The sequence below is a fragment of the Dermochelys coriacea genome, chromosome 10, assembly GCF_009764565.3.
Source record: "Dermochelys coriacea isolate rDerCor1 chromosome 10, rDerCor1.pri.v4, whole genome shotgun sequence".
Taxonomy (NCBI): Eukaryota; Metazoa; Chordata; order Testudines; family Dermochelyidae; genus Dermochelys; species Dermochelys coriacea.
This window is the reverse complement of record NC_050077.1, coordinates 16369806-16397289: the sequence shown is the minus strand read 5'-3', so window position 1 is coordinate 16397289 and position 27484 is coordinate 16369806. Positions and strand designations below refer to the sequence as shown.

The window sequence follows — 27484 nt, the reverse complement described above, 5'->3', positions numbered from 1 at the left end:
TTCAAAACGGGCACCCTGACCTGCCCGGCGGATAACCAATCGCATGCCGCCACTCAGAGATCGACCGGAACGCCGACCAATCACGTGCAGAAAGCCTCCCCTCAGCCAATGGAGTGCGGGCGGGGGGAAGGGTTTGAGGAAATTAAGTTCTGCCCCCCGAGTGAGTTGCGCAGCCTCCGGCCGGAGGGCGGAGACAACGAGTCGGTTAGTGCTGGCTGTGTGGGGGCAGCGTGGATAAGGGCTGTGAAGGGTTAATTCCCGGGGAGTAGGTTCTTGGGCTTCCGGGTGAGAAGAAATGGGGTTTGGGGGAGGATGGGGCGCTATCATAGGTGCTGGAGCTAGGGGTGTGGGGGTGCTGTAGCACCTCCTGACTTTATAAGGTTTCCATCATATACAGGGTTTACAGTTTGGTTCAATGGCTCTCCGCTCCCCCACTCTACAAATTGTTCCAGCACCCATGGGAGCTATGGGGGTGGGAATGGTGGTGAAGTGCAGAGGGATGGGAAGCTGTGGGTGGGGTGGGAATGGTGGTGAAATACAGAGGAATGGGGAGCAGTGGGTGTGGGATTGGATGGAGGGTGGGAATAATGGTGAAGTATAGAGGGATAGGGAGCTATGGGAGGTTGGATAGGATGGGTGAGCTATGGGGGGGGTGAGAATGGTGGTGAAGTTCAGAGGAATGGGGAGCTGTGGGTGTGGGATTGGATGGGGGGGGGCTATGAGGGTGGAAATGGTGGTGAAGTACAGAGGGATAGGAATAGTTGAGTTTAGGGGCCTCATAAGTGAATGCTGTTAAGTAGTCCCTGAAGTGAACTCTGTGTGTATGTATGGTCTATAAAGCATCCTGGGGTCCTTAGGGATGAATGCTTCATCTATTCAAATGCTCTCAAACCGGATTGAATGCTGCAGCTCACAGATGCCAACCATGTATTTTTATTGTAAACTTCCCATAGTGCTGTTGTTTGGTGAGGAATCTCTGGCCACACTGGCAGCTGCTGCCATATTTGAAAATAATTATCCATGATAATACCTAGAAATTATATAGTACTTTTCATCCATAGACCCTTAATATTTATAAAGAAGGGTGACACTTTACAGATGGGGAAGGGCAGGACTGTTGGAGAAAGGAACAGTGACTTGCCCAACTCTACAGAGAACAAAGGTCTCCAAGTTTCTAATCCAGTGAACTGTCCACTAGACCCTTCTGTCTGGTTGTCAAGCGCAGGTCTGTAGTGTTAAAAAGGAGCAATGTTTGATAACCATTAAAACTTGGGTTCTCTGACTTTTTTTTGTAAAGTTGGATCATGTTTCATGTATTCACCTTCCCTCCTATTTAAAATCATGCAGACCTCTTTCTCTTCCATTTGCAGTTATATCTCTGTCAATTACAGAAATTGCTTACACTCAACATTAGAAAGTATAATGTATTTGTAGCTACATTTTCATGTGGTTTAAAAGATGTAAAAAAGATGTGACCAGCCAGTTCTGAGGACCGCTAACAAGTGCCCAATAGATTACAGTTTGGGAACCCCAGCCAATGTGACCTGGGGAAAAATTCTTTTCTGACTCCATATGGCAATCTGAGCATGGTGTCTGTCAGCTAGCACAGTTTGGACAGGGCTTATTATTACCATTTAGAATCCATTTTCATCTCTCTACTGGGTACTAGTTTTCTTTTACTCCTGGTCATTGCTTCTTGGAGAGAAGCAAGTAATATGCAGTATGATTGCTCTTTATAAATACATCAGAGGGATAAAAACTCCTCTCCCTCTCTGATAATTCAAACTAAGTGTCAAAGTGAACATAAGAACAAATGGTTATAAACTGGCCACCAACAAGGTAGGCTTGAAATTAGACAAAAAAACATCAGAGGAATGAAGTTCTGGAACAGCCTTCGAAGGGGAGTAGTGGGGGAAGAACCTAACTGGTTTCAAGACTGAGCTTGATAAGTTTATGGAGGGGATGGTATGATGGCACTGACTAAGATGGGTAAGTGGCCCATTGGCAACTGCTAGTAGCAAAAATCTGCAACTGCTGGAGATGAGACACTAGATGGGGAGGACTTGGAGTTGGTACAGAGAATTCTTTTCCAGATATCTGCCTGATGGGTCTTCCCCGCATGCTCAGGGTCTAACTGATTGCCATATTTGTGGTCAGAAAGGAATTTTTCCCCAGGTCAGATTGGCTAGGTTTTTTCCACCTTCCTGTGCACTATGGGGCATGGATCACTTTCAGTTTAAACTAATGTAAATGGTGAATTCTCTGGAAGTCTTTAAACCATGATTTGAGGACTTCAGTAACTCAGCTGGAGGTTAGGGGTCTATTTCAGGAGTGGGTGAGGTTCTGAGGCCTGCAATGTGCAAGAGGTCAGACTAGATGATCACGATGGTCCCTTCTGACCTTGAAGTCTGAGTGGGAAGGTGATCAGCTGAATCTGGTGGGACCCATCTATTACCTGCTTAAATAACAGTCTGTTTTGCTCTGTGGGATCCTCTAGCTCACATGTACATTAGTAGCCATTAGGAAATTTGGAACTTAAACATAAACTTAACTTAAAACAGGTTTCCCCTTCCTGATTCATACAAAGTTAAATCTCATGATTAGGATAGATCTAGGCAGACCAGCAGAAGGGGAGGTAGAAAGGAATCATCATACATATTTACAACACTGCACAGTTGGAGAGGTGCACTTCTTGCGAGAGGGAATATGGTATCAACCTTGATATGGAGCACTAGGTCAGTAGTTCTCAAACTTTTGTAGTGGTGACCCCTTTCACCTAGCAAGCCTGTGCATGCAACCCTCCTTATAAATTAAAAACACTTTTTAATATATTTAACATCATTATAAATGCTGGAGGAAAAGCAGGGTTTGGAGTGGAGGCTGGCAGCTCCCAATCCCCTATGTAATAACCTTGTGACCCCCTGAGGGGTCCCAACCCCCAGTTTGAGAACCCCAGCACTAGATATATTGGCCAGTTCATTAGGCAATGCACTGGACTAAGTTCAGCCAGTGGTTTGAATAGCTATTTCAGATCCTATATTCCAGATTGTCATTAGGTATGCCTCTAGAGTTTTGTTTGGTTTCTGCAAAAAGGATTTATGAGGGAAATAATAAGGTTCACAGACTTTCTGAAACTGAGGACCCCGTTGTCTAATATTTTGGGGTAAGCAGTTGCAGACCTTGTGTCAAATCTAATTGTATAGATAAATATAAAATGTACATGTAAATTTTGTGGGGGGAAACCAGAAAATTTTTTTTTTAAAAAGTCTTAATTTACTAGCACGGTACCAGAGTATGGGTTTGCACTAGTGATTACAATGCGAGACTGGGGTCTAGGGATACAATTTTTGATAATTGATAAATTTGTTCTTCGATACACTTGAACCATAGGTATTTTAAGTACTCATACAAAATTAAGAAATTTCATTGATCTCTTAATATTGTAGCTTATTGACTCAATTTTATAGACATTTTGTTGTACATTTTGAAAGTTGGAAAGAGTCTGAATGATAAAGTTGACCAACATGGACTCTAGGGATCCCCTCTTGCAGTCCTACCACAGGCAAATCTCCAATTGCTTTTCATTTTCCGAAGTAGTAAAACTAAAATGTGGCACACTGTAACATGGAATTCAGTCATCCTCTATTAGCAAGGATTATAAATATCAATTGTACTTAATCAATAAATAATTATAAGTATTTTTCTTTTTTTATAATTAGAAGAAGAAGAGACATTCACAATTTGGAAAATGAAGTTTGTTTTAGGAATTCATCCTAATGCCCTGGCATATTCCATGACCACACTAGGTGCTGGAATGATGAACAGTATCTTTAATTTCTACTATGTTAAGCTTTTCTTAAACCAATACAAGATTTCAGAAGGAGCATTTCATCAAGCACAGGTATAGTACATTGGAACATGGATTTTCATATTGTTGTGCACAGTGTTTGTATAATAATAATGAAATAATTCTGCTTCATTGACGAATCAATTATTGACATACTGCAAATATAATTAAATATGTGATCCTTGATAAATTATAGGTACATTCAAAGTTTATTAATCGTTTTTAGATTAAAAAAATCCATTGTTGGATGTATGTTTGTTACTCTGACAAACTTCAAAATAAAGTTTTTTCTTTACCAATTTTATGTCCCTGTTCAGCAAAGATTTATACATGTGTTAAATTGTTGCTTAAAGTTAAATATGGCCATGATCCTGAAAACCCTTATTTATGTGAGCAACCTTATGCATGTGTGTAGTCCCAATGAATTAAAAGGGTCTACTCATGTTCTCAAAGTTACTTATATGCAGAAGGGTTTGCAAGATGAAGGGCCATGTGTGTAAGTCTTTGCAGAACTGGGGCTTTAAGGCCAGATTTTTTAAAGGTATATAGGCAGCTAACAATGCGGGTAGGCACTCAGTAGGATTTTCAAATGCACCTATATGCCTAACACCCACTTTTGAAAATCCTACTACGTACCGATAGATATCTTAAAGCACCTAAGTACCTTTAAAAATCTGGCCTTAGTCCATTTCCATTTGGCAAGCTTTCCTCTTTTGTTTTCCAAGTAGAATTGAACATTAAACAAATATGACAAGGTTTACTTCATTGTTTGTGCATCAATGTCCTCTGTTAGTAGAGATTTAGAAATAGTTTAATTTAGATCACTCTACATACAAATATACTTAATGTTTGTTTGTGAGTGTACAACATACAAAATACGTTTAACCTTTCCATCATATAGGTCAGCGCTTTTGTTATTCCAGATGTTATGTATGTCGTGATGAATCCTAAAGAAAAATATCACTAATGAGAAATTCTGTATTTTTCTTCTCAGGTAGTTTTTATGATCTGGAATGCCATTAATGACCCTCTCTTCGGGTATATTCAAGACAACTCCAAAGTCCCATGCTGCTCAAGACGTCAGTTTTCAATTTTATATGGAGCACCATTGTATGGTTTAGCTTTTCTGCTTCCCTGGTTTCCTTGGAAACATTATCAGGAAGGTGACTGGCTTAATGGTCTTCACCTTATTGTTGCTTTATGTGCTTTTGATGGCTTGCTTACATTTGTGTTGCTAGCACAATGTGCTCTCTTTGCAGAGATTTCAACTAGACATGAAAGTAGACTTCAGCTTATTAAATATAACCAAGTAGCAACATTAGTTGGATCAACCAGCATTCTTTTTTGTGGTCTAATATCAGATAATATGGAAAATTTTGCCTATTTTCAAACCTTTACTGTTTTGGTTGCAGCACTAGCAACTGCTTGTATGTGTTACACTGGCATATATAGCACTAGTCAGTATGAACAGAGAGAAACTCCTGTGGAGAACACTAGCTTAGAAAATAATGATAATGCTCTCTCCTGGTCCTCTGTAATTTCATTGACCAAACAGATAATGACACAGAAAAACTTTATACTTTTTGTGACCATGAACTTCTTTCAAGTCTTCCACCTAGCCTTCTGCAACAATTTCATGATGATTTTTGCGGATAATCTCATCCCTAAGGATGTCCTTTCCTCTTTTATAAGAAGCATCATGTATGGGGCTGGCTTTATTTGTCCTCAGGTATGCAACAATGCTTTTAATCTTTTATTTAAAAGGAAAATGCATCTTACTTGTGTGCTAGTTCTCATTAAAGTATCTGTTTACGCTGCTTGGAGAAAATACTGTATCTGGCAGAAATCTTTTATTAGTCTGAAGAACAAATCTTGTGCACCAACATTATAAAAAGAACTTTAGTCTCGTCTGTCTAGTCTAGCCAAACAGGCAGCATAGGATAGCAGAGAGAAGGAGGGTAGGCAGATAAAATAACAGTCATCAAGAAGAGAAAGTAAATGTTTTTGTGTTTCAGGGGCTTAACAACTTAAAATAAGAGAAGGAAAATAGTCTCAGTATCAGGAAAAAAAATTCTAAAAGTGAAATGTATCGAAGAACTTGGTGTTAATTTTCCTTATTTTAATGTGTCTGGATGGTGAGGGAATCCCCATTGCTTTCAGACATTTAAAACTAGATGGGAGAGAACTCTGGAAAATAAATGTTAGGTATAACCCTCCTCCCCCTAAATGAACATTCTCTGCATCATCATGGGAATTGATGAAGGGGCTAGATGATCTAACAAAGCAAGGTCTGTCAACTCACCTGCATTTGAGGGAGTGATGCCTTCTAATTCATTTTTTGTCATTCATTCATTCATCTGCATGTAGAACAGTGGTTCTCAACTCTGGTCCACCGCTTGTTCAGGGAAAGCCCCTGGTGCGCCGGGCCGGTTTGTTTACCTGCTGTGTCCGAAGGTTCGGCCGATCGTGGCTCCAGGACAATGGGGGCCGCAGAAAGCGGTGTGGACCGAGGGACATGCTGGCCGCCCTTCCCGCAGCCCCCATTGGCCTGGAGCGGGGAAACATGGCCAGTGGGAGCTGCGATCGGCTGAACCTGCGGATGCGGCAGGTAAACAAACCGGCCCGGCACGCCAGGGACTTTCCCTGAATAAGCGGCGGACCAGAGTTGAAAACCACTGATGTAGAAGGTGAGCAAGATCTCATCCCAAGAGAACCAAATATGGTTTGCACTGGAAGGGAAAGAGGACCAAAAGGATTAGATGTGGACAGCAATGGGAGAGGAGTGAGAGAAAAAAATGCAAAAAGATCCCCACAGAGAAGACAAGTGTGCTTGTTTTTAGATAAATAAATAAAATCCTCCTGATCATGCCCCCCTAAAAACTTGTATAAAGCTGATCCTCAAAAACTTTCCATAGATTTACTTTAAACGTTTATGTTTTGATTTTTCTCAAATAGTGAGCATCTGCAGACTATATACAGATGTTCTGGGTGCCTAGCACTTCTGAAAATCAGGCCATTCATTCTTAATGTGAACAACTTGTGTTCTTTTTAATAAATAAATTAATAACATATAAAAGGAGACATGGGAAAGTAGTAATTTAATGCACAGCTAGGAATTTGTTATAGTTTAAGCTTCTGTTGACATACAGCAATTAAATACAACTAATATATTTTCTTTGCTGCAGAACTTATAAATATCTACCATTAAAACTCTGTGCCCCTCCATAGATTTTACAGGTCTCTTCTATAACTCAAGAAAACACTTGGGTAATAAACTTCTTTATTGTAAGTAAGTAAGATGGGAATATATCTGACAGAAACTACAGAAATTAGGACAGCCTCAATAACTGTACACTCAATATATACCAATCACTGCTGATCAAATCAACATGACAGTCTAAAATGAACAGTCTTTCAGAAAACACATCTCTCTCTGCTTCCCAAAGATTCATTGTCTAGAAGGCCACTGAATTGTATAAAGTTTGCTGTGACCTTATTTTTCTTGGGTTTTGTCCCTTCAAATTCAAGATATAACAAGAGAATTCTACGACAGCAGTGTCCTGAAGTTCACTTACTGTAAAGCATCCAGCCTACATAAAAGAAAGCTGCTTTGTGGATTATGCTTGTCTGGCCTTTACAAAGCTAGATCATGGCTTCTATTAAGGGATGGCAGTTGATGTGTGGGATAGGATGCATATCCTGAATAGGCCCTAGTGTTGCAATCAAAGAACTTAAAAATTGAAGCCTAAAGCATCAACTGATCCAATATTTTTCTTGGAAATACAGGGCTTTTAATGAAAGACTCCAGCAAAGTTTCTGAAGCATCAGAGCTTGATGCTCCCACGGCATGTTGATTTTTCTTAATTATGATGAAATGAGGTCCAGTTCATTAAAATAACATGCATTGCACATCTGTTTCTGTATGTAAATATGAATACATTTTCACAAAGTGTCAGATAATAGATAATTTTTTTTAACATATAGTTCCAGTCAGATTTGTACTTCTTTGTATTAGAGCCACTTATGTCAATTCCCTGCTTAATCTGCTCATTACTCTGCATGGTACTTAGTTTTTTAAGAAGAAAGCTTGAATTACCTCATAATATTTGCCACAATCTTTTTTAAGATTCATTCTATTCATGTGTGGAGCATTCAAAAATGTGTTTGCCTTTTGTTTCCTTGTGCTGAATCTTCAACCCATTCTGTGTCTAACAACGAGGATTGATGCTGTTTAAAGTAATTAAATATGGGAAGAAAAGTGCAAGGGAGTGCCTTCCTTTTGTGAAATGCTTATTGAGTTTGAAATCATTAATCTTGGTGGCTAATTAGTATTGAAGGAAAGAGAGCATTGTCATCTTGTAACTCTCATGGAAGGAGCTCAAATCTGACAGTGATGCAAACCATATACCTGGGTATATAGTGTGTCATTATATTAGAAAAATAAAAATAAAAGGCACTATGTACATTCAAAATGTCATCCCATTTGAAAATGGAAAGTGAGGGACAGAAGAGAAAAGAAGAGTTTAATTTTTGTGCATTAAAGTTTATCACTGCAACTTTTTAGTGCATTTTCAGTATTAAATCTTAATCTTAAAACACTATTGCTTAAATCTTCCTACTGTATTTTCCACTGTATGCATCTGATGAAGTGGGCTTTAGCCCACGAAAGCTTATGCCCAAATAATTTGTTAGTCTCTAAGATGCCACAAGCTTTAAAAGAAAACCACACATTTTGATCAGTCTAGTAGTCTAAGTTCAAATGGTAAGAAACACTTTTCACTATGAACACACTGCAAAATAAACTGCATAAGGGATATCAGACATTATGCTCTATGGTATGAGCTGATTGCTATCTGAAGTGGGAAGCAATATTTACCCCAAGGTAGAGTAGTGCACAGACTGATTCTGGGTGAAGGGAGAGCATTCTTCTCGGAAGCATCTGTTTTAAAACAGAGATAGGACCATCCCACTGGTCCTATCATCTTTTCTGTTTATGCAGTTCCTATGTTCTTAATTTGTGAGCGAATGTGAAAATGTTACTAATTCAGATTTCCCCTTTCAGAAAATATGCATGTTTGCTAATTAGTAGAAGTACTGTTTTCAGAGTAGCAGCCGTGTTAGTCTGTATTCGCAAAAAGAAAAGGAGTACTTGTGGCACCTTAGAGACTAACAAATTTATTTGAACATAAGCTTTCGTGAGCTACAGCTCACTTCATCGGATGCATTTCTGTGTAGAAGTACTGTGTAGCAGTAAACAATTTATAGCATCCAAAACTCTGTTTTCTTAAAAGAAGTGCTGAAGTACTGTATTAAGTATATATTTAATATGTATCTATTATCTTTTCAGTGCCTTGTGCTTCTCAGTCATACTTTGCTGAAGAAGTTTGGATATTACAGGATCATCTTGTTTTCCTTTTACTTAGAAGGAATAGCTGCTGCTGTCATGTTTTTTCTAGGACCAGAACGCTACTACCTGCTGGCTGTTTATCTCACAACAAACATGTAAGTAAATGTATACCTTCAAGGATACTATTTTTTTTTTTTAAATTAACGGCTTGATACGCCTTGTGAATGGAGTCTGTTAGGTCACTTTGTTTTTACACTCTTTTTGTCATACCCTTGTGGTAGCTTGAAGAATTTCCTACTATAAGTTTTTGTTCTCTTCCTTTTGTTCTGTTTCGTGGGTTGAAAAGGAGATGCAATTAAAATGGCAACTCTTGTTTAACAGTATTTCAACTTTTAGTTACTGCTTCTATTTTCTTTTAAAAATTAACAATCTAATATATACAATAATTAGAGTTTGCAGCATTGTCTCCAGCCACATCAGTTTTAACATAGGTCAAACGCAGATTCCATTGACACAGACTTTCCTGTTTACCCAAACAGCAGTTTCCCACCACTTCTTCAAGTAGTGTCCCTATTCGTGTTCCCACTTTAGGTGTATCTGAGTCCTTGTGCCTCAGATTGGAGATTTTAGGCAGCAGTGTCCGTTTGGCTTACACGTGCTCTCCCTGTCTCAAGGCTATCTAGCGCTGCGTGGACAAACTGCCCTCAGTTCCTTCTCAACCGCCTTTGGCCTGAAACTGAGTATTAGCAGAGTGCAAGAGAAATTCAGTTCTAAACTTTATTTTAGTTTACAGAGTAGCTAGTAGAGTTTCTGTTATTTAGATTCATACTATTCCTTTTTCCTTTTCTTTTAATATTGAAAAATTAAAGATTTTAGATCCCTCCACCCCACGAAAATGCTGGCAATTCAAGTCACTGTTGGCTAAACAACATTAAATTTGTTTTCTTTGTACTACTAGAGCATGAAGCCTCGAGGTTATTTCACAGAACAGGTAGATCAGCGAGGTGTGGAAAACCCTCAAAAGGAAATTCTTCATTAAACATTTTTAAAACCAGCCTTCTCAATTAGAATAGGATGGTATTAATTTCATGGTCTTCCCTTCCTACCTTGCCTGTCCTCTTTGCATATATTTTCTTTCTCTCCCTCTTCTTCCCCCCCCCCTCCCCACAGCCCCAATCCCTCCAGGATTTCAGTCATGGGCTATTGTAACTAAGAACTATGTGACAACTGAATTACTTTATCCAGTATATATTTTCCTCATTTCGAGTATTCAAGTTTCCTTAGAAAAAAAATCTCTCAAGATGCGTGAAGGTTATTTAGCCCAAAAAGGACTTTTGTAATTTGAACCTAATTTTACCAAAATTTAGCAATACATGCAAATCTATCATCCTGTTTGTTGTTTCATTTGGTTCTATTGATCATGTGTTAAATGTATTTGTTTACCTTTATCATTCTAATTCTGTCACTTGTTTTAAGCTTGTTTCCTATCTTTCCCTTCCAGTCCTCTGTATGTCCTTTTTCAGATTTCTGGAGGATAATTTTAGTTCTTTCTTCTGAGATGTTCCTTTTCTCCATTCAAGTCAGTTTAAATTGGTATTAATAACCTCAGTAAGTGTCATCTTTCACTTCAATGCCAAGCTACTATCTTGAAATTCCAAAAAGAGTTGAGAAAGTTTTAGGTTTGTATACAGGTTTCTAATTCTTGATTAAAGTAACAGCTCTAATATTTATTTGGAGAACTGATCTTTAAATAGACCTAATAGCCATTTTTAATTTGAAGCAATAATACTGTGTTAATATACTTGATGAGAGAGTAAAGTGTGTGTGTGTGTGTGTGTGTGTGTGTGTGAGAGAGAGAGAGAAACACACACACACGTGTGTGTGTAAAAAGAAAAGGAGTACTTGTGGCACCTTAGAGACTAACAAATTTATTAGAGCATAAGCTTTCGTGAGCTACAGCTCACTGTGTGTGTGTGTGTGTGTGTGTGTGTGTGTGTGTGTGTGTGTGTGTGTATTAAACCATCCAATACAGTTTTCTTATTGAAAAAAGTATGTTTAATATCTATCAATATTTTTAAATATTTTGTCTTTTGAACAGGGTAACTGTTCAAGCGTCATTCAGTTTGTTTAATCTGCCCTTGGCAGATATTGTTGATGCAGACTTAATAAAACACAAACGGAGGTATGTTGATCTTACTACTGCTCACAAAATGTACTGTAGCTAGTGTCATCAAATTCTCTATACCAAAGTTAAGTTTCATACACTGAACACTCTGAACATATTAATCTAAAAGGATTCTTAATTTGGTAAAAAGAAGTTTTCTATTTTTTTTTTTTAATTACAACTATTTTTAAGAAGTTTTACTTTATATTTACTTTTAATATGATAAGTGAATGGGAATTCATTACTACTGTACATTGCTTTAAGTCTTTTTTGAAATTTTATCTGTTATTAAATAACTTTTTCCCAGATTATGTCCAAGTAAATGCAGAAATTATTGTGACATTCTTTAGCTCCAAATTTGCAAACGCTTGCTTTAAGAGCTTAATTTACACACACAAGTAAAGGTAAGCACATGCATAAATGTCTGCATGATTAGGCCCTGAGTAAATTTAACAAAGGAATGAATTTAAACACTTCCGTTGTAAACTCTATTATAGTTATAAGAGCCAAGTACCACAAACATTCACATGGTTAGTCCTGTTGATTTCAGTAGAAATACTCCCATGTCTAATGTTACTCAGAGGCTTAAGAGTTGGCAGGATACAGCCTTCCTAATATAGAGAAGATATCTGAATGTTTGAACTATACCACTTAACAAGCAAAATTCAAAGTCTGTGTAGCTGCCGTTCAATTTTTTAAATAAAAATTGATAAAACTTGCTGTGATATGCTGTACTGTGATTCATGTATCTTTTTGATTTATATCAAAGTGCAATTAACTTCCTGTTGCTCTCACAAATATACTGATTTTTATACCAGTGGGGTTTCTGGTTTCAGTGCTATTTGAGGGGAAGGAGGGGAATCAGGCTCCCTCTAAGGGCAAATCCTGCGAAGACTAGAGCACATATATTACTTTATACCTGTGAATAGTTCCATTAGCTTCAGTGGGACTATTCCAATGCATAAAATTGAACCTGGGTATAAGTTCTTGCAGGATTGGGGTCAGTGTCTATGTAGACCAAATCTCATAAGTCGTACGTTGAATTTTCTTTAGTAACTTGAAAGTGAAGTGGTGTAATTTACAATTTAAAAATATTTTTAATACGATGTTCCTCCAGTCCATATACAAGACTTGAAATTATTCTGAATAACAATCAGATTGCTTTGTTTGAAGAACACTTAATACATAAATAGCACTTGACTAAATCAGTTTCTAGTACCAAATCACATCTTTTACAAATATAAGTCTATCCTATTTTTCTCTTTTGCTTGTTAATTGTATGCAGTTGCAACTCTTGAATCACCAGACTATGGGCCTGATCCAAAGCCCATTAAAGTCAATGTGAATCCTTCAGTTAGCTTCAGCGGGTTTTGGATTAGGCCCTTTGACACTGTTCTGTTAGATCCCTGATTATTTTATTTATGGTCAAGTAATGTAGTTGTGGGGACATAAGATAGTATAAAAGGTATGTTTATAGATTTTAAAAAAAAACTACTTATCTAACTGGAATGTAGTCATTTCATTATGATATCTGGACCATTCACTGACTAGAATGTTGATGGTAAGTATGCAGTTATGTATCCTGATGGTTAATATTTGAGTCTGAACAGTACTTAAATAATGAATATAATAAGTGCTGTAAGTGATGTATATTTATATACTATGTAATATGGATTAATACTTGTCTTGAATATTTCAGATCACCACTTTCCTCCATGGTTTTTGGTACCAATGCTTTATTTACTAAGCCTGCCCAGTCTTTGGCTCCTATGCTTGTGGTTACAATACTAAATCAATTTGGATATGAGAACCTGAATAATAAATTTTCTCAGCCTGATCCAAGGTGAGTTCAAAAGTGAAGTTTTATACAATTATTACAAATGAATATGCGGTTAGCTTGCATCAGATGTGTTGCAACTTTGCTTCAACAAATTTTCAATTGGTCCTCATCTCACTGACATAAAAATGCTGTCCAAGTAGATATTTAGTCTGAAAAATGTACTTTTTAAAGAGAGGACATGGGAAAACTTGTCACGTGGTGGGTGTGCGTGCATGTGTGGGTGTGTGAAAAATTCATTTCAGTGTATGATTGTTTGTTTTTGTCATTCTGTTGTGTGAAATTAAAAAACAGTCAAACCTGTGATGTTCCAACTTTGACTATAACTGTTACCAAAACCACAAAAGTGTGTGTATTTCATAAATATAGTTACTATACATATTTAGTACAGTAGGACTGTGAATAATGTATTTTTGTTTTTGAGAGAAACAATACAATTAGAGGGGTTTGGCTCAACTAGGTAAATCACTTTGGTTAGAGTACAGTTTTCCATTCTTATCTTAATGTCCTTATCTTAGTTACTTTCTAAAATTTTGCTTTAATTAAAGAAAATTCTTAAAAAATACATAGAGGACAATCATTTATAAAACCTCCTTGGGGAAGGGCCTTTAAGGAAAAAAGAGTGGAGATGTGGCAGATGTGTCTGGAATCCTCTTCCTGACCCTAATGGACTGTAGAAGAAAGGCATAGAGGTAGGTTTGGAAGGAGGACAAGCTGGGGCCATTCAGAAAAGCAGCTTCAGCAAAGTGAAAAGTACTTAGGGCAGGGGTGGGCAAACTATGGTCCGTGGGCCACATCCAGCCAGCCAGCCAATTTAATCTGTGGAGCTCCTGCTGGGGAGTGGGGTCTGGGGCTTGTCCCGCTCCCGTGCTCCAGCTGGGGAGAAGGTTCACAGACCGCTCCACGCGTGTGCCACAGCTCCCAGAAGCAGTGGCATGTCCCCCCTCCATCTCCTCCTATGTGTAGGACAGCCAGGGGGCTCCACATGCTGTCCCCGCCCCAAGCGCCGCCCCTGGAACTCCCATTGGCTGGAAACTGCGGCCAATGGGAGCTGCAGGGGCAGCGCAGCATGCAGAGCCACCTGGCCGCACCTCCACTTAGGAGCCAGAGGGAGGACATGCCGCTGCTTCTGGGAGCCGCTTGAGGTAAGCACTGCCCGGAGCCTGCACCCCTGAGCCCCTACCGGGCCCCAACCCTCTGTCCCAGCCCTGATCCCCCTCCCCCCTTCCAAACCTCTCAATCCTAGCCCAGAGCACCCTCCTGCACCCCAAGCCTCTCATCCCCAGCCCCACCGCAAAGGCTGCACCAACAGCCGGAGCCCTCACCACTGACTTATACAATTCCTGTATCTTTTTGATATATTCTAAGGTGGCCTGGAATGAATGAAGGAAATTATTAGCAAACTAACCCATTCTACTGTGTCTTTATCCTCTCTTGCTTTATGTTCCTCATTTAAAACATGTATAAACATTAAAACATTCCTATAAATCCTAGCCCATCCCTCAGGGAAGTAAACAAAAGTTGTGAACAAAAATAAACAAATTGTGGAACTAAACATCAATTTTTTTTTTTTTAACTCAGGCAGACCCCTGGCATGTAAAATTTCAGCTTGAACAGTTCGTTTGGTAAAGGGATAAGCAACCAAAAATGGAGTCTTATAATTGGAAGTGTCAAGCAATCTTAATAGTAGGCAGTGCTACCAGTCCAATCTCTAATAATAGAAAATACCTCAGTTTAACACTTGTTCACAGTTCAGAATCCGAATGTATACTATGCAGCAGAATAGGAACATTTTTATCAGGGAATAATCATAACTGATATCCTGTTTTTAAAACACTGATAGGCATACAATCAAGATAAAAAACTCACTACTTTCTGTTATATTTTACTTATTATTGTTACAAATAACATCTACAATGACTATTACTGAAAGGTTAGCAAAAAATATTTTTCTTGCTTTCCCCTCTTTCCCCCCCCCCCCCCCAGTTTGTTTACACATTTGACAGCACTTGGGAAATAGTCACTTTCACAGTTTCCACTGTACACATAGTCAAATTTGTTTTTGTGTAAATCTTTCAGACAGCAACAGGGGAAAGGAAAATTTTAAAAAGAAAATGTGAATTTAAAACCATAAGCCGTTAGCGGTGTAATACCTGAAACCACTTTTCACTTTTTTCTAAATAACTCGATTTCAAATCATCTGTCCCTTTAAAGAAATAAAATATCCCATATGTAACTTTGTTTTGCATAATTTATGCCTGAGGGCATAATCCTATGAATTTTAACATTTAAGACAAGTTTTAAAGTAATATCTGCTATATTGTGATACAGTAAACATATTGATTTAGTGCTAAGGGAGGTTTCCATTATAGGAAATCAGTGTTAAGGTCTGATCTTTCAAACCTTTAGTCATACAAAGAATCATATTGAACCCACTGAATTACATGCATAAACAAAGATTGCTCACTTCAGCAAGGATTTGTACAATTGGGCCCAAATGATTATTTATTGAACATTGTTAGAGCATACAGGAAAACACAGTCCCTGCCCCAAAGAGCTTCCAGTTGAATACACATAGAGAACATTCCAAGCATACACTATACTTGAGGATCAATGACTGTGAATATTTTTTTTTTTTTTATGTGGATTCATATTACTGACTACAATGAATTGTTCTCATTGACAGGCTTGGTGGATGTGTGTTTTAGGGAGGGATTTGAATTACGACTATAGTCATTTGGTACATGAGGATAGGAAGGGAGTTGCAAGAATGAGTGGCATGGAAGAGGCATAGAAATGAATGGGAAGGTAAGGAACATACGGGCTATTTAAGGTGGATGGCTTGGGAGAAGCATAGCAGTTTGAGAAAATGAAGGCTGAAATGTAGGCAGTGAAGGTGTTGTACAGAGTTTCGAAAGTGCAAGGGAGAAATTTTAATTTTATGTAAAAGATGATGATGAGAAACCAGCACATAGATTTGAGGAGGGTAGCTACATGGTGACAACAATGGGAGGGGAAGATGATTTTGGCAGTAACATTTTGTCTGCTATCAAATGGTGTTTAGTGTTAATGTATCTAATTAAAATCAATTTAAGAACTAGTCATTCAGACAGGAGACAAATGACTTTTACACATGGCACACTGGAGGAATTCTCTCCTGTTTATTAAGCCTTTATTGTTAAGGACGCTTCACTTGTCTCATTCAGTGTTAATCGTTGTTATCGCTGAAGAAAAATGCTACTCTGTATATTGTACATGGGTCCCAAGGGATTTCATTGTCAGGCATTAGTAAAGCCTTTATCAAGGGAAACCAATTTACATGTTGGGTTTTTTATATATATAGTACTGTACTAATGAAAATGTGGCTGGTAATTTACAGGATTGGAGGGTCACTTTTTGTTCCTTTTGGTTTATCCTAAATAGTTTTCCCTAGAACATTAGATCCCTTTTTCTGCTCTATAAGAATATACAGTTTTAAACCTCCCTCTCCTGGAGATCCACTGAAATTACAGGTTTCAGAGTAGCAGCCGTGTTAGTCTGTATTCGCAAAAAGAAAAGGAGGACTTGTGGCACCTTAGAGACTAACAAATTTATTAGAGCATAAGCTTTCGTGAGCTCACTTCATCGGATGCAGTAGTTTGTTGCCCTCTTTATTATTATTATTTCCTTGTATTTAGAAACAAATTACCAGATTATAAATAGATGCACAATATATAGATGGTGCACAATAAATAAGCTGTCAGTGCATCTGACAGTTGGAAATATCACATGATCTAGTAGCAGGGTAAACAATGTGCTGGATATAGTAAGGAACTATATTTTAGCAAGAGCGTGTCTTTGATTATATGGATCTTTGTACTGCATGCACAAAATAATAATTATATAAAGATTTTTAAGGCGTCTTCTCCACCACTGTGATGTGATTTGAGCATTGTTCTTGATACATCCCAATGCCTCAATAGAACTATATTTAATATTTGTTCATTTTTCTGTATAATACACCTATTTTACTTTTCATAATTCCTGTAAATGTAGAGTTTTAGAATAAAATATTAATCCATATTCTTTTGTTAAATCAGTGCAATTGTATTTAAACTAAATCAGGATATCATTAGTATAAAGGCAAGGTAGGACTTGGCACAATCTTTTTCTTTTCTTTAGAAAAAGGTAAAATGCTTGTTAAAGGTTGACATTCTTAATACTGAAAATTGCAGTCCTCTTTAATATACAGAAGGGTAAAATGCAGGCAAAAGCTGTGTAGCTTCACTATAGCACCCTGCCAAATTTGCCTCAGCCCCTTCCTGAAGGAACTTTATATAGGTAAATAGTTTACCAATTCAGTTCTTGGATTCCCTGCTGGAACTGCCAACAAGAAAGCTAATTAATGCCAACCATGGTGGTAGTTTTTGTGATGCATATACTTATTTACTTGGAAATGGAAAGCACCATTGAACCCAGGCCAGTAAATAACTATCAGATGCTAAATTGTGATCACTAACAGTAAATACTGAATATGAACCACTGACCTACCTATGAAAAGTCCCATCTCCTGTAACCAATTGTCTAAGCAGTTAAGTAATTCCCTTAGTACAACTTTAATATTTAAGTTTGTGCCTTGTCTTTCTCACTTGGTATTAACATGTGCACAATTTATTTAAAACAATTGTTTAACTTGGAATAAACTGTGATTATATTGTGTTATATATTTGGAACCAAATCCTGGTTCCATTGAAGTCAATGAGGCCTGGATTCGGCCTTTTTTGATTGACTCATAGGGTTTGATCCAAAGCCCAGTGAAGTTAATGGGAGTTCTTCCACTGACTTCAATCAGCTATGGATGAGGCCCATAGTAGTCAACTTAAACAATCATTCTGTTAGTCTCCCATCTCATCTCACAGTGCTAAGGAAAAATAGAAAATAACGTACTCTTCTTCTTGGAGACTGAAGAATTTTTTCAGAGACTGTCTCACCTTGAGTTCAGTTACTTGATATTTCTTAATTAGAATCCAATAATTAACAGATTGCCAGTGGATAATTATCACAGCTGCTAGACAAATGCCTAGATGTGTTTCAAGCTGTCAGAAACCAGCCTGTTCATAAAGCAGTTATTTTAATTATATATTATAATTTGTAATACATAGTTGTTGATCTGCTTCTTTATGTATTACTCCTTAATAGGGCTTTAGATTAGGAAATATCTTTGCATGTATAAGGATGCAGAAGCCAGAATCTCAATGTAACTTTAACATGTAATATATATGTATGATTTAATTTTTTATTTTCCCCTAAAAAACAATAAAACTGAATTAATCTTAATATTTTGGTAAATGCATATAGTTTCATGCATTAATCATGACCTGCTCATAGCATTTACCAGGCATAAGTACATTATACATAGTTAATGTCTCAGATTTTTAACTTTTAAAAATACCAATATGTCCATATTGTTGTATTTCCACTTTCTCCCAGTCTTTTATTCATTCCCTTTAAAAAAAACTTTAATCGTACAAAACTTTATAGGATTTCCTGCTCTGTAAGGTGATATTGTTTAATACTAATTTTTATATTACCTACCACCGTTGTGTAATAGACTACTTAATGGATCTGTTAGCTTGTCGATAGCATATTAATATGCACTCTACTTATCTTACTCAGCTCATTTATTAATAGCTTATTTTCTACAAACTACTTTGTGTTGGGGGAGCAAGGGGCATAAATAAGTTTAAGGGAGGAATGATAGAGCAGTACATACATTCAACTCTATTTTCTGATTGTATTTGGCAATTGCTTTTATGTTTCTGAATAGTGAGAAACCATATTCCCACTGTGACATTGGGGATACAAAAAATTGGTTATTTTCATCCACAGTTTGTATTTATATGCTACTTTTAATAAAGATTGTTTAATCAGAATCAAACAAGCTGAATATCTATACATTGAGCTTTTGGTAAAATACAGAAAAACATGGGGATTTTTATTCCTTACTCACAAGAATTCATATGGTTATTTTCATGTTTTTTCTTCCAAAGTAAACCTGCTATTTACTTCCTTTTAAAATTGACTGTGCTGAATAATCAGAACTATTTTTTTTAATCTATTAAGAATTGACTAAAGGGGGTGAAAACTGCATCTTAGGAAAACTGACATTTTTACCTTCTTTTCCAGTTTGTTTTTAGGTCTTCATGATGCTATGTTCTATTTGATCTGTCTGGTTCCACTTTGCATTGCAGTTATACAGATTCTGACGTGGACTCCCTTCTCCATACAGAACAGTCATATGACAGGCATACATTGAATCTTTAACACTTAGTCTGTACAAGAAGGATTTAGATTTTGTGTTGAATTGTACACAGTAGAATTAATACATTTCAAATGTGAAAAAGCAGAATTGTACTTAATGGACTATTAGACCAAATGCAATCTGAGCCATTAAATTAAATCAGTCATCTTTTTATGGTGGCTATAAAACATATCATAAAGCATTCCCAGCCTTAACACAAAGCCTATACTTAGCCTTTTCTAGTTCAGTTACCATACATATGGCAATTGTAGGAATGCTGGCAATCTCCAGGGGACTCTACTGAGCATACTGAGGAAGTGTCTTTACTCACTCCATTGCTAAAGAGATAAAGGCATGTCTGTTGTGTATAGATATTACTGGATTTTGAGGAGAGTTAGCATGTTGCAATGGATATGGCACCAGACTGGAAACCTAGTTCCCAGCACTACCACTGATGTGCTGTGTGTCCTTGAAGGAAGTCACAGCAATGCTCTGTGCCTCCATTTCCCCACTTGTAAAATGGGAACAAAGATACTTACCCATCTTTGTAAAGTAATTTGAGATCTACAGATGAAAAGCACAGTATAAGAGCTAAATATTATTTAGTGAATGCATGCGTAGTTGAGGAATCTGAGGACTTAAGTTAAAGTTCAAGAAATCAGAGATATAATGAAGTCTTAAGTTATGGTTACATTTTCTGCGTCATGCCAGAGAAACAGTTATCAACATGTTTCCAAAGTCTTCTATATTTATATATCAAAAGAATCCTAACAAAAAATGTTATCCATGGACCTGGATTCTTAAATTGTCTTTTATAATACAACATTATTTATATACATGGATTTTCTGCCTATTGATCATAGTCTATTTTAAAAAACAAATTGTATAACTTGCCTTCCAATTTAGAAGGATTAGGGTTCCTGCTGTTTTGTGGACATAGTTTTTAAGGAGAAAACCTGAAGAAATGTAAATGACTTTTACCTGTGATTCACTGTATACATCTAAGTTTTCTTCTTGGTTACTCCTTCCAGTTTGGTAATAAAGAAGTTGTATTACAAATATTCTTTCCTTATACTCTCTCTGGTAGTATTTTGTCTTTTTTTCTCATGTATTTTCTTTTCTTTTCTTTTTTTCTTAAAGGGGATGCTCTTCCTTTCCGTTACGGGACAATTCCCACTTCAGCTCCTAAATACTTACAGTATGCCAGAGATAATTAGCTTTCATTAATTTGTCCTTACATAGTATAGAATTGTTAGAACACATTTAGACCATAGGGTTCAAGTGTGGTATGCCGTGTGGTACAACAGAAAGGACATCAAGATGTTAAGATCTAAAAAGGGTAGCAAGAATTCATTTAAATGGGCAAAGAGAGAGGGACAGTCTTTTATGGAAGGTTTGGCAAATATAGCATTTACTTCCCCAGGTGCCTGCTGTAATTTATGAATACTGTATGTTGAGCTGATTAGTGGGATATTTATTGTCTGAATATGTTGGTGTATTTTAATAGGGGGGCTGTTGGGAAAGATAAGCAGGAAGGAAAAGACTTGAGGGTTGTAAAACTACATGTAACTTACCTGGAACAATTTATTTGGCAGTGTATACATTGCAAGCAGATGTCTGTTCAAAAGCAGCAAAGTTAACTTTATTGTCATTTGGAGTTTTGATTGTGAAGCTGTTTTATTCCTTGAGGGAAGAATAGGCTGATGTCTTTGTAAATAGCAAAGGGAGAAAAAAAATACCTGGTTTAAACAAAAAACAAAAAAAACCCTGCCACTGGCAAATGTCTAAACCTCACACATCAAAAACTTTCCTTAAAGAGGCTAAGCATAAACGATAGTGAAGTTAACAAAGAGATTGTTTAGCAATGCTTTTGTTATGGTCTTGTTAGAATTTTATAATGCTAAGCAGCATTGGACTTGATTGGTACTTGGCTAGAAAGCCTCCAGGAAGATCCTAGGATGCAGTGTGAAGTGCTAGTGTTGATTTCAGTGAGTGCTCTTCTTAACAATGAGTCAGGCTTGAACCCAAACATGGTGTTAGGGGGTGCTGGAGAGCTCTTAAAATGAGGTCTAAAGTCAAGGTGCAAACTACTGGGGTCATTAAAATTAGGGCACGTTCTGCAAGATTAAAGGTGTTATCCCTGGTGCCACAGTCAGATTTTAGTTTAAGCAGTTAGGTGGGCTCTGTCTAAATTCTCTTGCTGTTTCAATTAGATAGGTATTCTTCACTTTCATTCTTAAAATGCTGTCATCAGTAACATTGTATATAGTACCATAGCTGTGTATGATGGTACTAGGCACGTAAAACAATCCCCGTCCTAAAAAGTTTACAGTCTAAGGCTCTGGTCCTGCAAAGATTTATGCTCATACATGTAAGCCAAGAAGATTGTTGCCCCACCACTCCACATAGAGCGGCTTATGGCCCCATTCCCAATATTGCCCCACTATTACTTGGAGAAGCAGTGATTGGGGCCTGGCCACTAATACATGAGGCATCTAGTTGGCTGGCAGGAGATCTGCTACCACTTCTCTTTGGGTAGGTTGGGGCTTTCCCTATCATCAGATCATTATTCCCTGACTTCAGACAGGCTCGGACCCCTACCAGAAGAGGGAGGAATCAGCATCCACCCATCCATAGTCCTCTGCTTAAGTGGGTGGAGGTTGATTCCTCCCTCTTCTGGTAGGGGTGCATTCCACCCTAGTGGTCCTACTAGGTAAAGTGATTCTCTGTGTGTAGTTCAGTTTATAAAGCTCTTTGGGATCCATCAGTAAGACATTATATACAGTACAACTTTCCACCAAGTGTAGCACATTTCATATACACATTGTCCCATAAGTATTTTCAGAAATAAAATTCACAATTCCACAGATTGTATAAGTTAAACTATAGAAAAACTGTTGTAAAGATATTATATGGTTAAATTACAGTGTTCAGTTACAAAACTAATAACTGAGGGAAATAAGAAGCATAGGCAAAAGATTAAAGATATCTTAAAATCAGATTGTAAAATAGCTGATGAGGCAGAGCGGAACAGGAAGGCTGTTCTAGATGGTGAGAGATGCAGAGAAAGCACTGTCACCAAGAGTGGACAAGTTAGGGAAACCAAGAGAGCTGTTGTACAGTTGTAAACATATTTTGTTAAAAATAAGTTTAGAACCACAAAGCTGGAAGGTCTACGGATTAAGTCTTGAACTTAATAGCATCATAGGTTCAAAAACTTGGCAGGGCTGACTTAACAGTTTTGTAATTCTGAGATAAAGTTCAGGTCCATATTATTATCTGTGACAGGTTTCAGAGTGGTAGCTGTATTAGTCTGTCTCAGCAAAAAGAACGGGGAGTACTTGCGGCACCTTAGAGACTAGTCTGTAAGGTGCCACAAGTACTCTTCGTTCTTTTTATCTGCTTTTCAATGCTAGTTTAAGAATTGAGTCTGCTCTGTGTAGGCATTAAAGATGTTGATGGCAACAGGGATATGTATGAAAAGATGTAAGGGGATGATGTCTTGCTTTCCTGCTCAAAGGAGGGGGCAGGGCCTTAACTGTGTATGTGGAAAGCTATATACAACACACTCATGGGTTACCTAGGGAGGTGGTAGAATCTCCATCCTTAGACATTTAGTTGGGATTGGTCCAGCTTTGAGCAGGAGGTTGGACTAGGTACCTCCTGAGGTCTCTTCCAACCCTAATCTTCTATGATTCTCATCTCATTTGGGGGAAGTGGGCAATGTGTTGCTTGGGTTGGGGAAGCACCCCTGTGCCTGTGGGGTAGGAGGGACGGATGGGTCTCTGTGAAGGAAGTAGAGCGAGTTGGTTTAAGTGTACAAAAACACATACACACAACAGCTGCCACCACGCTCCATAACAAGTGGTCATGGGGGATATGCCCCCATCTATCTGTGTGTGTGGGGGAGAGAGATGTCATTTTATTTACTTGTTCCCATAATATAAGACCTAGGGGCCACCAAATGAAATTAATGGGTAGCAGGTTTAAAACAAATAAAAGGAAGTTCTTCACTCAGAGCCTAGTCAACCTGTGGAACTCCTTGCCTGAGGAGGTTTTGAAGGCTAGGACTATAACGGTTTAAAAGAGAACTGGATGCATTCATGGAGGTTAAGTCCATTAATGGCTATTAGCCAGGATGGGTAAAGAATGGTGTCCCTAGCCTCTGTTTGTCAGAGGGCGGAGATGGATGGCAGGAGAGAGATCACTAGATCATTACTGGTTATGTTCACTCCCTCTGGGGCACCTGGCATTGGCCACTGTGGGTAGACAGGATACTGGGCTGGATGGACCTTTGGTCTGACCCAGTATGGCCATTATTATGTTCGGGGGGGGGAGGAGAAAGGAAGGGTAGTTGATCTGTCTGAGCCTGTGGGTGAGTGACTTATGCCCTTTAGCAGTGGGTCTGCCTGGGTGTGAGTGGCACATGCTCCCACCTGTTCGGGGGAGATGGCCTTTGAGTGGGGAAAAGGAGGGGACAGTGAAGCGGATCTGTCTGCGGGCGAGTGACCCATGGCCCCTTTCCGAGTGGGGTGGAGACACATGCCCTCTGTCTGCTGGGGAGGGGCAGTCTGTCTGTCTGCCTGGCGTGGCACATGCCCCGAGGGCGGGGCGGTAGGTGAGTGCCATGTGCCCTCTGGGGGAGGGGTGGGTCTCTGAAGGGGGGGAGTTCGCAGCCCTTCCCACCGGAAAGAAGGGGGGGAGTCACCGCCCCATTGTGCTCCGCTCTGGTTTGAAAGCAGCGCCCCGCCGTGCGCCCACGCCGCGCTGTGATTGGTCCAGAGGCAGGGAGGGGGCCGGTTCGTGCCAGGCCCCGGCGTGTCCCGGTAATACGGTCCGGCCTGTTCCGCTGCCCCTGCTTTCTGAGTTCCACTCTCTGTGTGTGCGGGCCCTGAACGGGAGCTGGGCGAGATCTGTGCGGCCACCGCTACCGCCGCCGCCACTATGGAGAGAGGAGGCGGTGGCTGCGGGAGGGGGTGACTCCGCGCACCTTCCCCCGATGAGACTGTGCCTGGCCTGGCTGGGCTGCTACACCCTGTCCCTGTGGGTGCTGAGGAGGAGGATGTGGTCTGGCCCTGCCAGGTACCTGAGGAGCCCTTTATCCAGGTCCCTCTACATGAATATGATGGGCAGCCACAGCCAGCCAGCCCCGGGCACCAAGGAGAACCACCAGGTACAGCCCCGAGAGGCAGCAGCCCCCCCACCCACCGGGGCAGGGGGCTCCCCGCCCCCATCTGACCCCCGAGAGGCAGAACCTCTCCCCCTCAGGGGTAGGGGTTCGCGGCCCCCGAGAGGCAGCACCCCTTCCCCAAGGAACGGGGTGTGGGGGGACTCTGCTGAGAGCACCATGCACGGGGACTCTTGCCCCCATCCAGCCCCTTAGAGGCTGCTCACCCCCAGGGAACGGGGTTAGACGGGTGTGAGAGCACTGGTGGGGGAGGGAGCGGTGGGTGCATATGGGGGGGCACAGAGTATAACGGGGATGGGGCACTGAGCACAGGGAAGTGCACGAGAGTAGGATATGTGGGGCACAGAGTACAAGGAGTAAGACGCTTGTGGAGTGTAGTGAGAAGGACCCAGACCAGAGAGTCCAGGCAAATGTCTGCTTTTGTGAAACAAAGGGAGTGGATAGCTGATTCTTATTGATTAGAAAGTTTGTGTTTGTTCTCTGTGTAAAACATATTTAGGAAATTTTAGTACTGTACATAAGTTGAGAAAAGCAGCATAGAGAGGAAAAATGTTAGTGCAATATATGTGGATTTTACTAAATTGTACAGTGCACTTCAGTACAGTTGTAAACGTTAATTAAAATAATCTAGGATAGCAACATATGGATTGAATATTAGCTCAAAGGTTGAAAATAAATAGTAACAATAAATAAAGTCTCAAGTTGCAGAAAGGTGTCTAAAAAAGGATTCCTGAGGTCCTACCTCCATGCTAGAGGCTGGACTTGATAACTTCTCAAGGTCCCTTACAGTCCTGCACTTTTGTGATTCATGGTTGTGATTCATGTTAGGATCTTTATTTCACTTCTTGATGATCTAGAAAGGGAGTAAACAGAACCTTAATGACAGTTGCAGATGGTGTTAAATTTGGTGGGGTTACAAACACGAAGACCGAGAAATGAAAACTAATATAACTGGGGGGAAATAATAAATATAATGAGTGAGAAACTGGGCAGCAACGCAGTTTAGAGAGACTTGGATTGATGGTGGACAAAAAACTAGGTATGAGTTTGCAATATGATATGACTACAATGAAAACGTAATTCAGTTTTTGGGCTGCATAGGCATGTGTATTGGTCATTTAATGGAGGAAGAAGGGACTATACCTTTTCAGTCCAGCTCTTATGTGATATGACTGCACCTGGAATATACTGAAAACCTGGAGGGAGTTCAAGAAAGAGAAATACAAATTATCATGATACTGAAGGAATTGACTTGTTGAGGAAAAACTGAGTAAAATATACATATAGACTATATTTCCCCCAATAAATCAAGATAAGTACTTGAAGGAGAGGAGGGAGATTAATTACTTTGGACTTGCAGGATTGATGCCTTTCCACTGAGGTGGACACAAAGGTTTTGCAGGATCAGGGTCTTGTATGTGACTCATGAGTGTGTAACTAGTCTGAGTGATTGGATGAGACTGAGGGATAAAATATAGGCTAAGTGTCAAAGGAAATTTCCTCACAGTGGAACAAAGGAGACTTTGGAAGCTCAATAATTTGAGATGTTTAAAACTAATCTGGAAACAACAATAGATCAAGAACGTGCGATAGGGAACAATTTGTCATTTGCAGATAGATGGACTGAATGAACTAATGGGTCTTTTCCATCTCTAATTTTTGGTCTGGGTTTTAGGATTTAGCATGGATATATTGAATGTTTAGTAAGCCTCCTAAAGAAATTATGATGAATAAAAGCTGACCGATTTCCATGGGGCTTCTTGTGCGAATAAGTATGATGGGGTCCTAAGTACTATCTAAGGCCATGTCTACGCTTACAAGCTTACAGCTGTACTGATACAGCTGTGCTGCTGTACAAGCGGTAGTGTAGCTGTGTTATGCTGACAAGAGAGCGCTCTCCCGTTGACATAATAAAACCATCTCAACGAGCGGCAATAGCTATGTCAGTGGGAGAGTGTCTCCTGCCGACATAGTGCTGTGCGCATGAGTGCTTATGTTGGCAAAACTTACATTGCTCAGCGGTGTACCCCTGAATGACAAAAGTTTAGCTGACATAAGTGCTAGTGTAGACATGGCCTTACTTTTAAATTATACTGTTTAGCTTTTCATTCTTATGTAAAGTAGTTAACTCACCAGTCAGGTATGTTTTGGGTTTTTGGTTTTGATTTGTTTTTGTTGTTAACAAGTTTTGGCAATAATAGTAGTAGAGAGTTTTGAAAGTTTCTTTTGGTAATTATAGTTACTGTTTTTTTATTGTTCCATTACAAACCCTTATTTTTCAGTTGTTTATAAATCATTTGCAAAAACTTGATCCAGGCTGGAACTCAGCTAACATTTCTGCTCATGTGCAAACAGTTAAAAACAACAACTTTCAGTTGTTTTTTTTCAGAACTTTGTTAGAAACTTGTATAATGGTGTACAGCGTCGTCTTCTAGTATTGAAATATCTTCTTAGTTGGATGGAATAAGGAACTTGGACTTTTTTTTCCATACAGAATAGCCAAATTGTTGGTTTCTGATGTTTTATTGCTCCCCTACAGATCAAAGGTGATTTGAGCTGCGGTGGTTCTGTATTATAAGTTGATGATGATATGCTTTGGTCTTACCTCTGAATTTTTGGGTTCAAATGTTAGATAACTTTTCAAGGTAGCAGCTCTGCTAAGACCTTTACATTAATAAATATTAAAGTTTACTGTCAGCTGCATTCATATCCTATGAAGCTGTCCATGATTGATCCCTTTAAGGAGCTGGTTGAAATGGAGAGTTATGGATTTTATTGCACCATACTTCGTATGGTCTCTTCTTCTATCCTTTTTCTTTAG

At 39.0% G+C, this 27484-nt stretch overlaps 2 protein-coding genes across 5 annotated transcripts in view; both read left to right on the top strand.

Moving 5' to 3' along the window:
• Nucleotides 1-18: 18 nt before the first annotated feature.
• On the top strand, nt 19-20554 carry LOC119862875 (transmembrane protein 180-like). Of its 3 annotated transcripts, none has more exons than XM_038420319.2 (7): nt 19-204; nt 3720-3901; nt 4842-5576; nt 9195-9349; nt 11293-11376; nt 13058-13201; nt 19361-20554. In XM_038420319.2, exons 2-7 carry the CDS (start codon nt 3749-3751, stop codon nt 19488-19490), a joined length of 1401 nt encoding a protein of 466 aa, XP_038276247.1. In that variant the 5' UTR covers nt 19-204; nt 3720-3748; the 3' UTR covers nt 19491-20554. The 3 variants fall into 3 exon arrangements, with proteins under 3 accessions (XP_038276247.1, XP_043350482.1, XP_043350483.1); XM_043494547.1 differs by having other exon boundaries at nt 17275-20554; XM_043494548.1 differs by lacking the exon at nt 19361-20554 and adding an exon at nt 15882-16701.
• A 3614-nt stretch (nt 20555-24168) lies between these two features.
• METTL9 (methyltransferase like 9) overlaps nt 24169-27484 on the top strand; it is a 40781-nt gene continuing 37465 nt past the window's right edge. The window contains exon 1 of one of the 2 annotated variants that reach the window (XM_038420092.2): nt 24169-24648. In XM_038420092.2, the coding sequence (XP_038276020.1) occupies nt 24475-24648 (174 nt within the window). In that variant the 5' untranslated portion in view covers nt 24169-24474. The remainder of the gene's footprint in view (nt 24649-27484) is intronic. The other variant, XM_043494542.1, reaches the window with a different exon arrangement.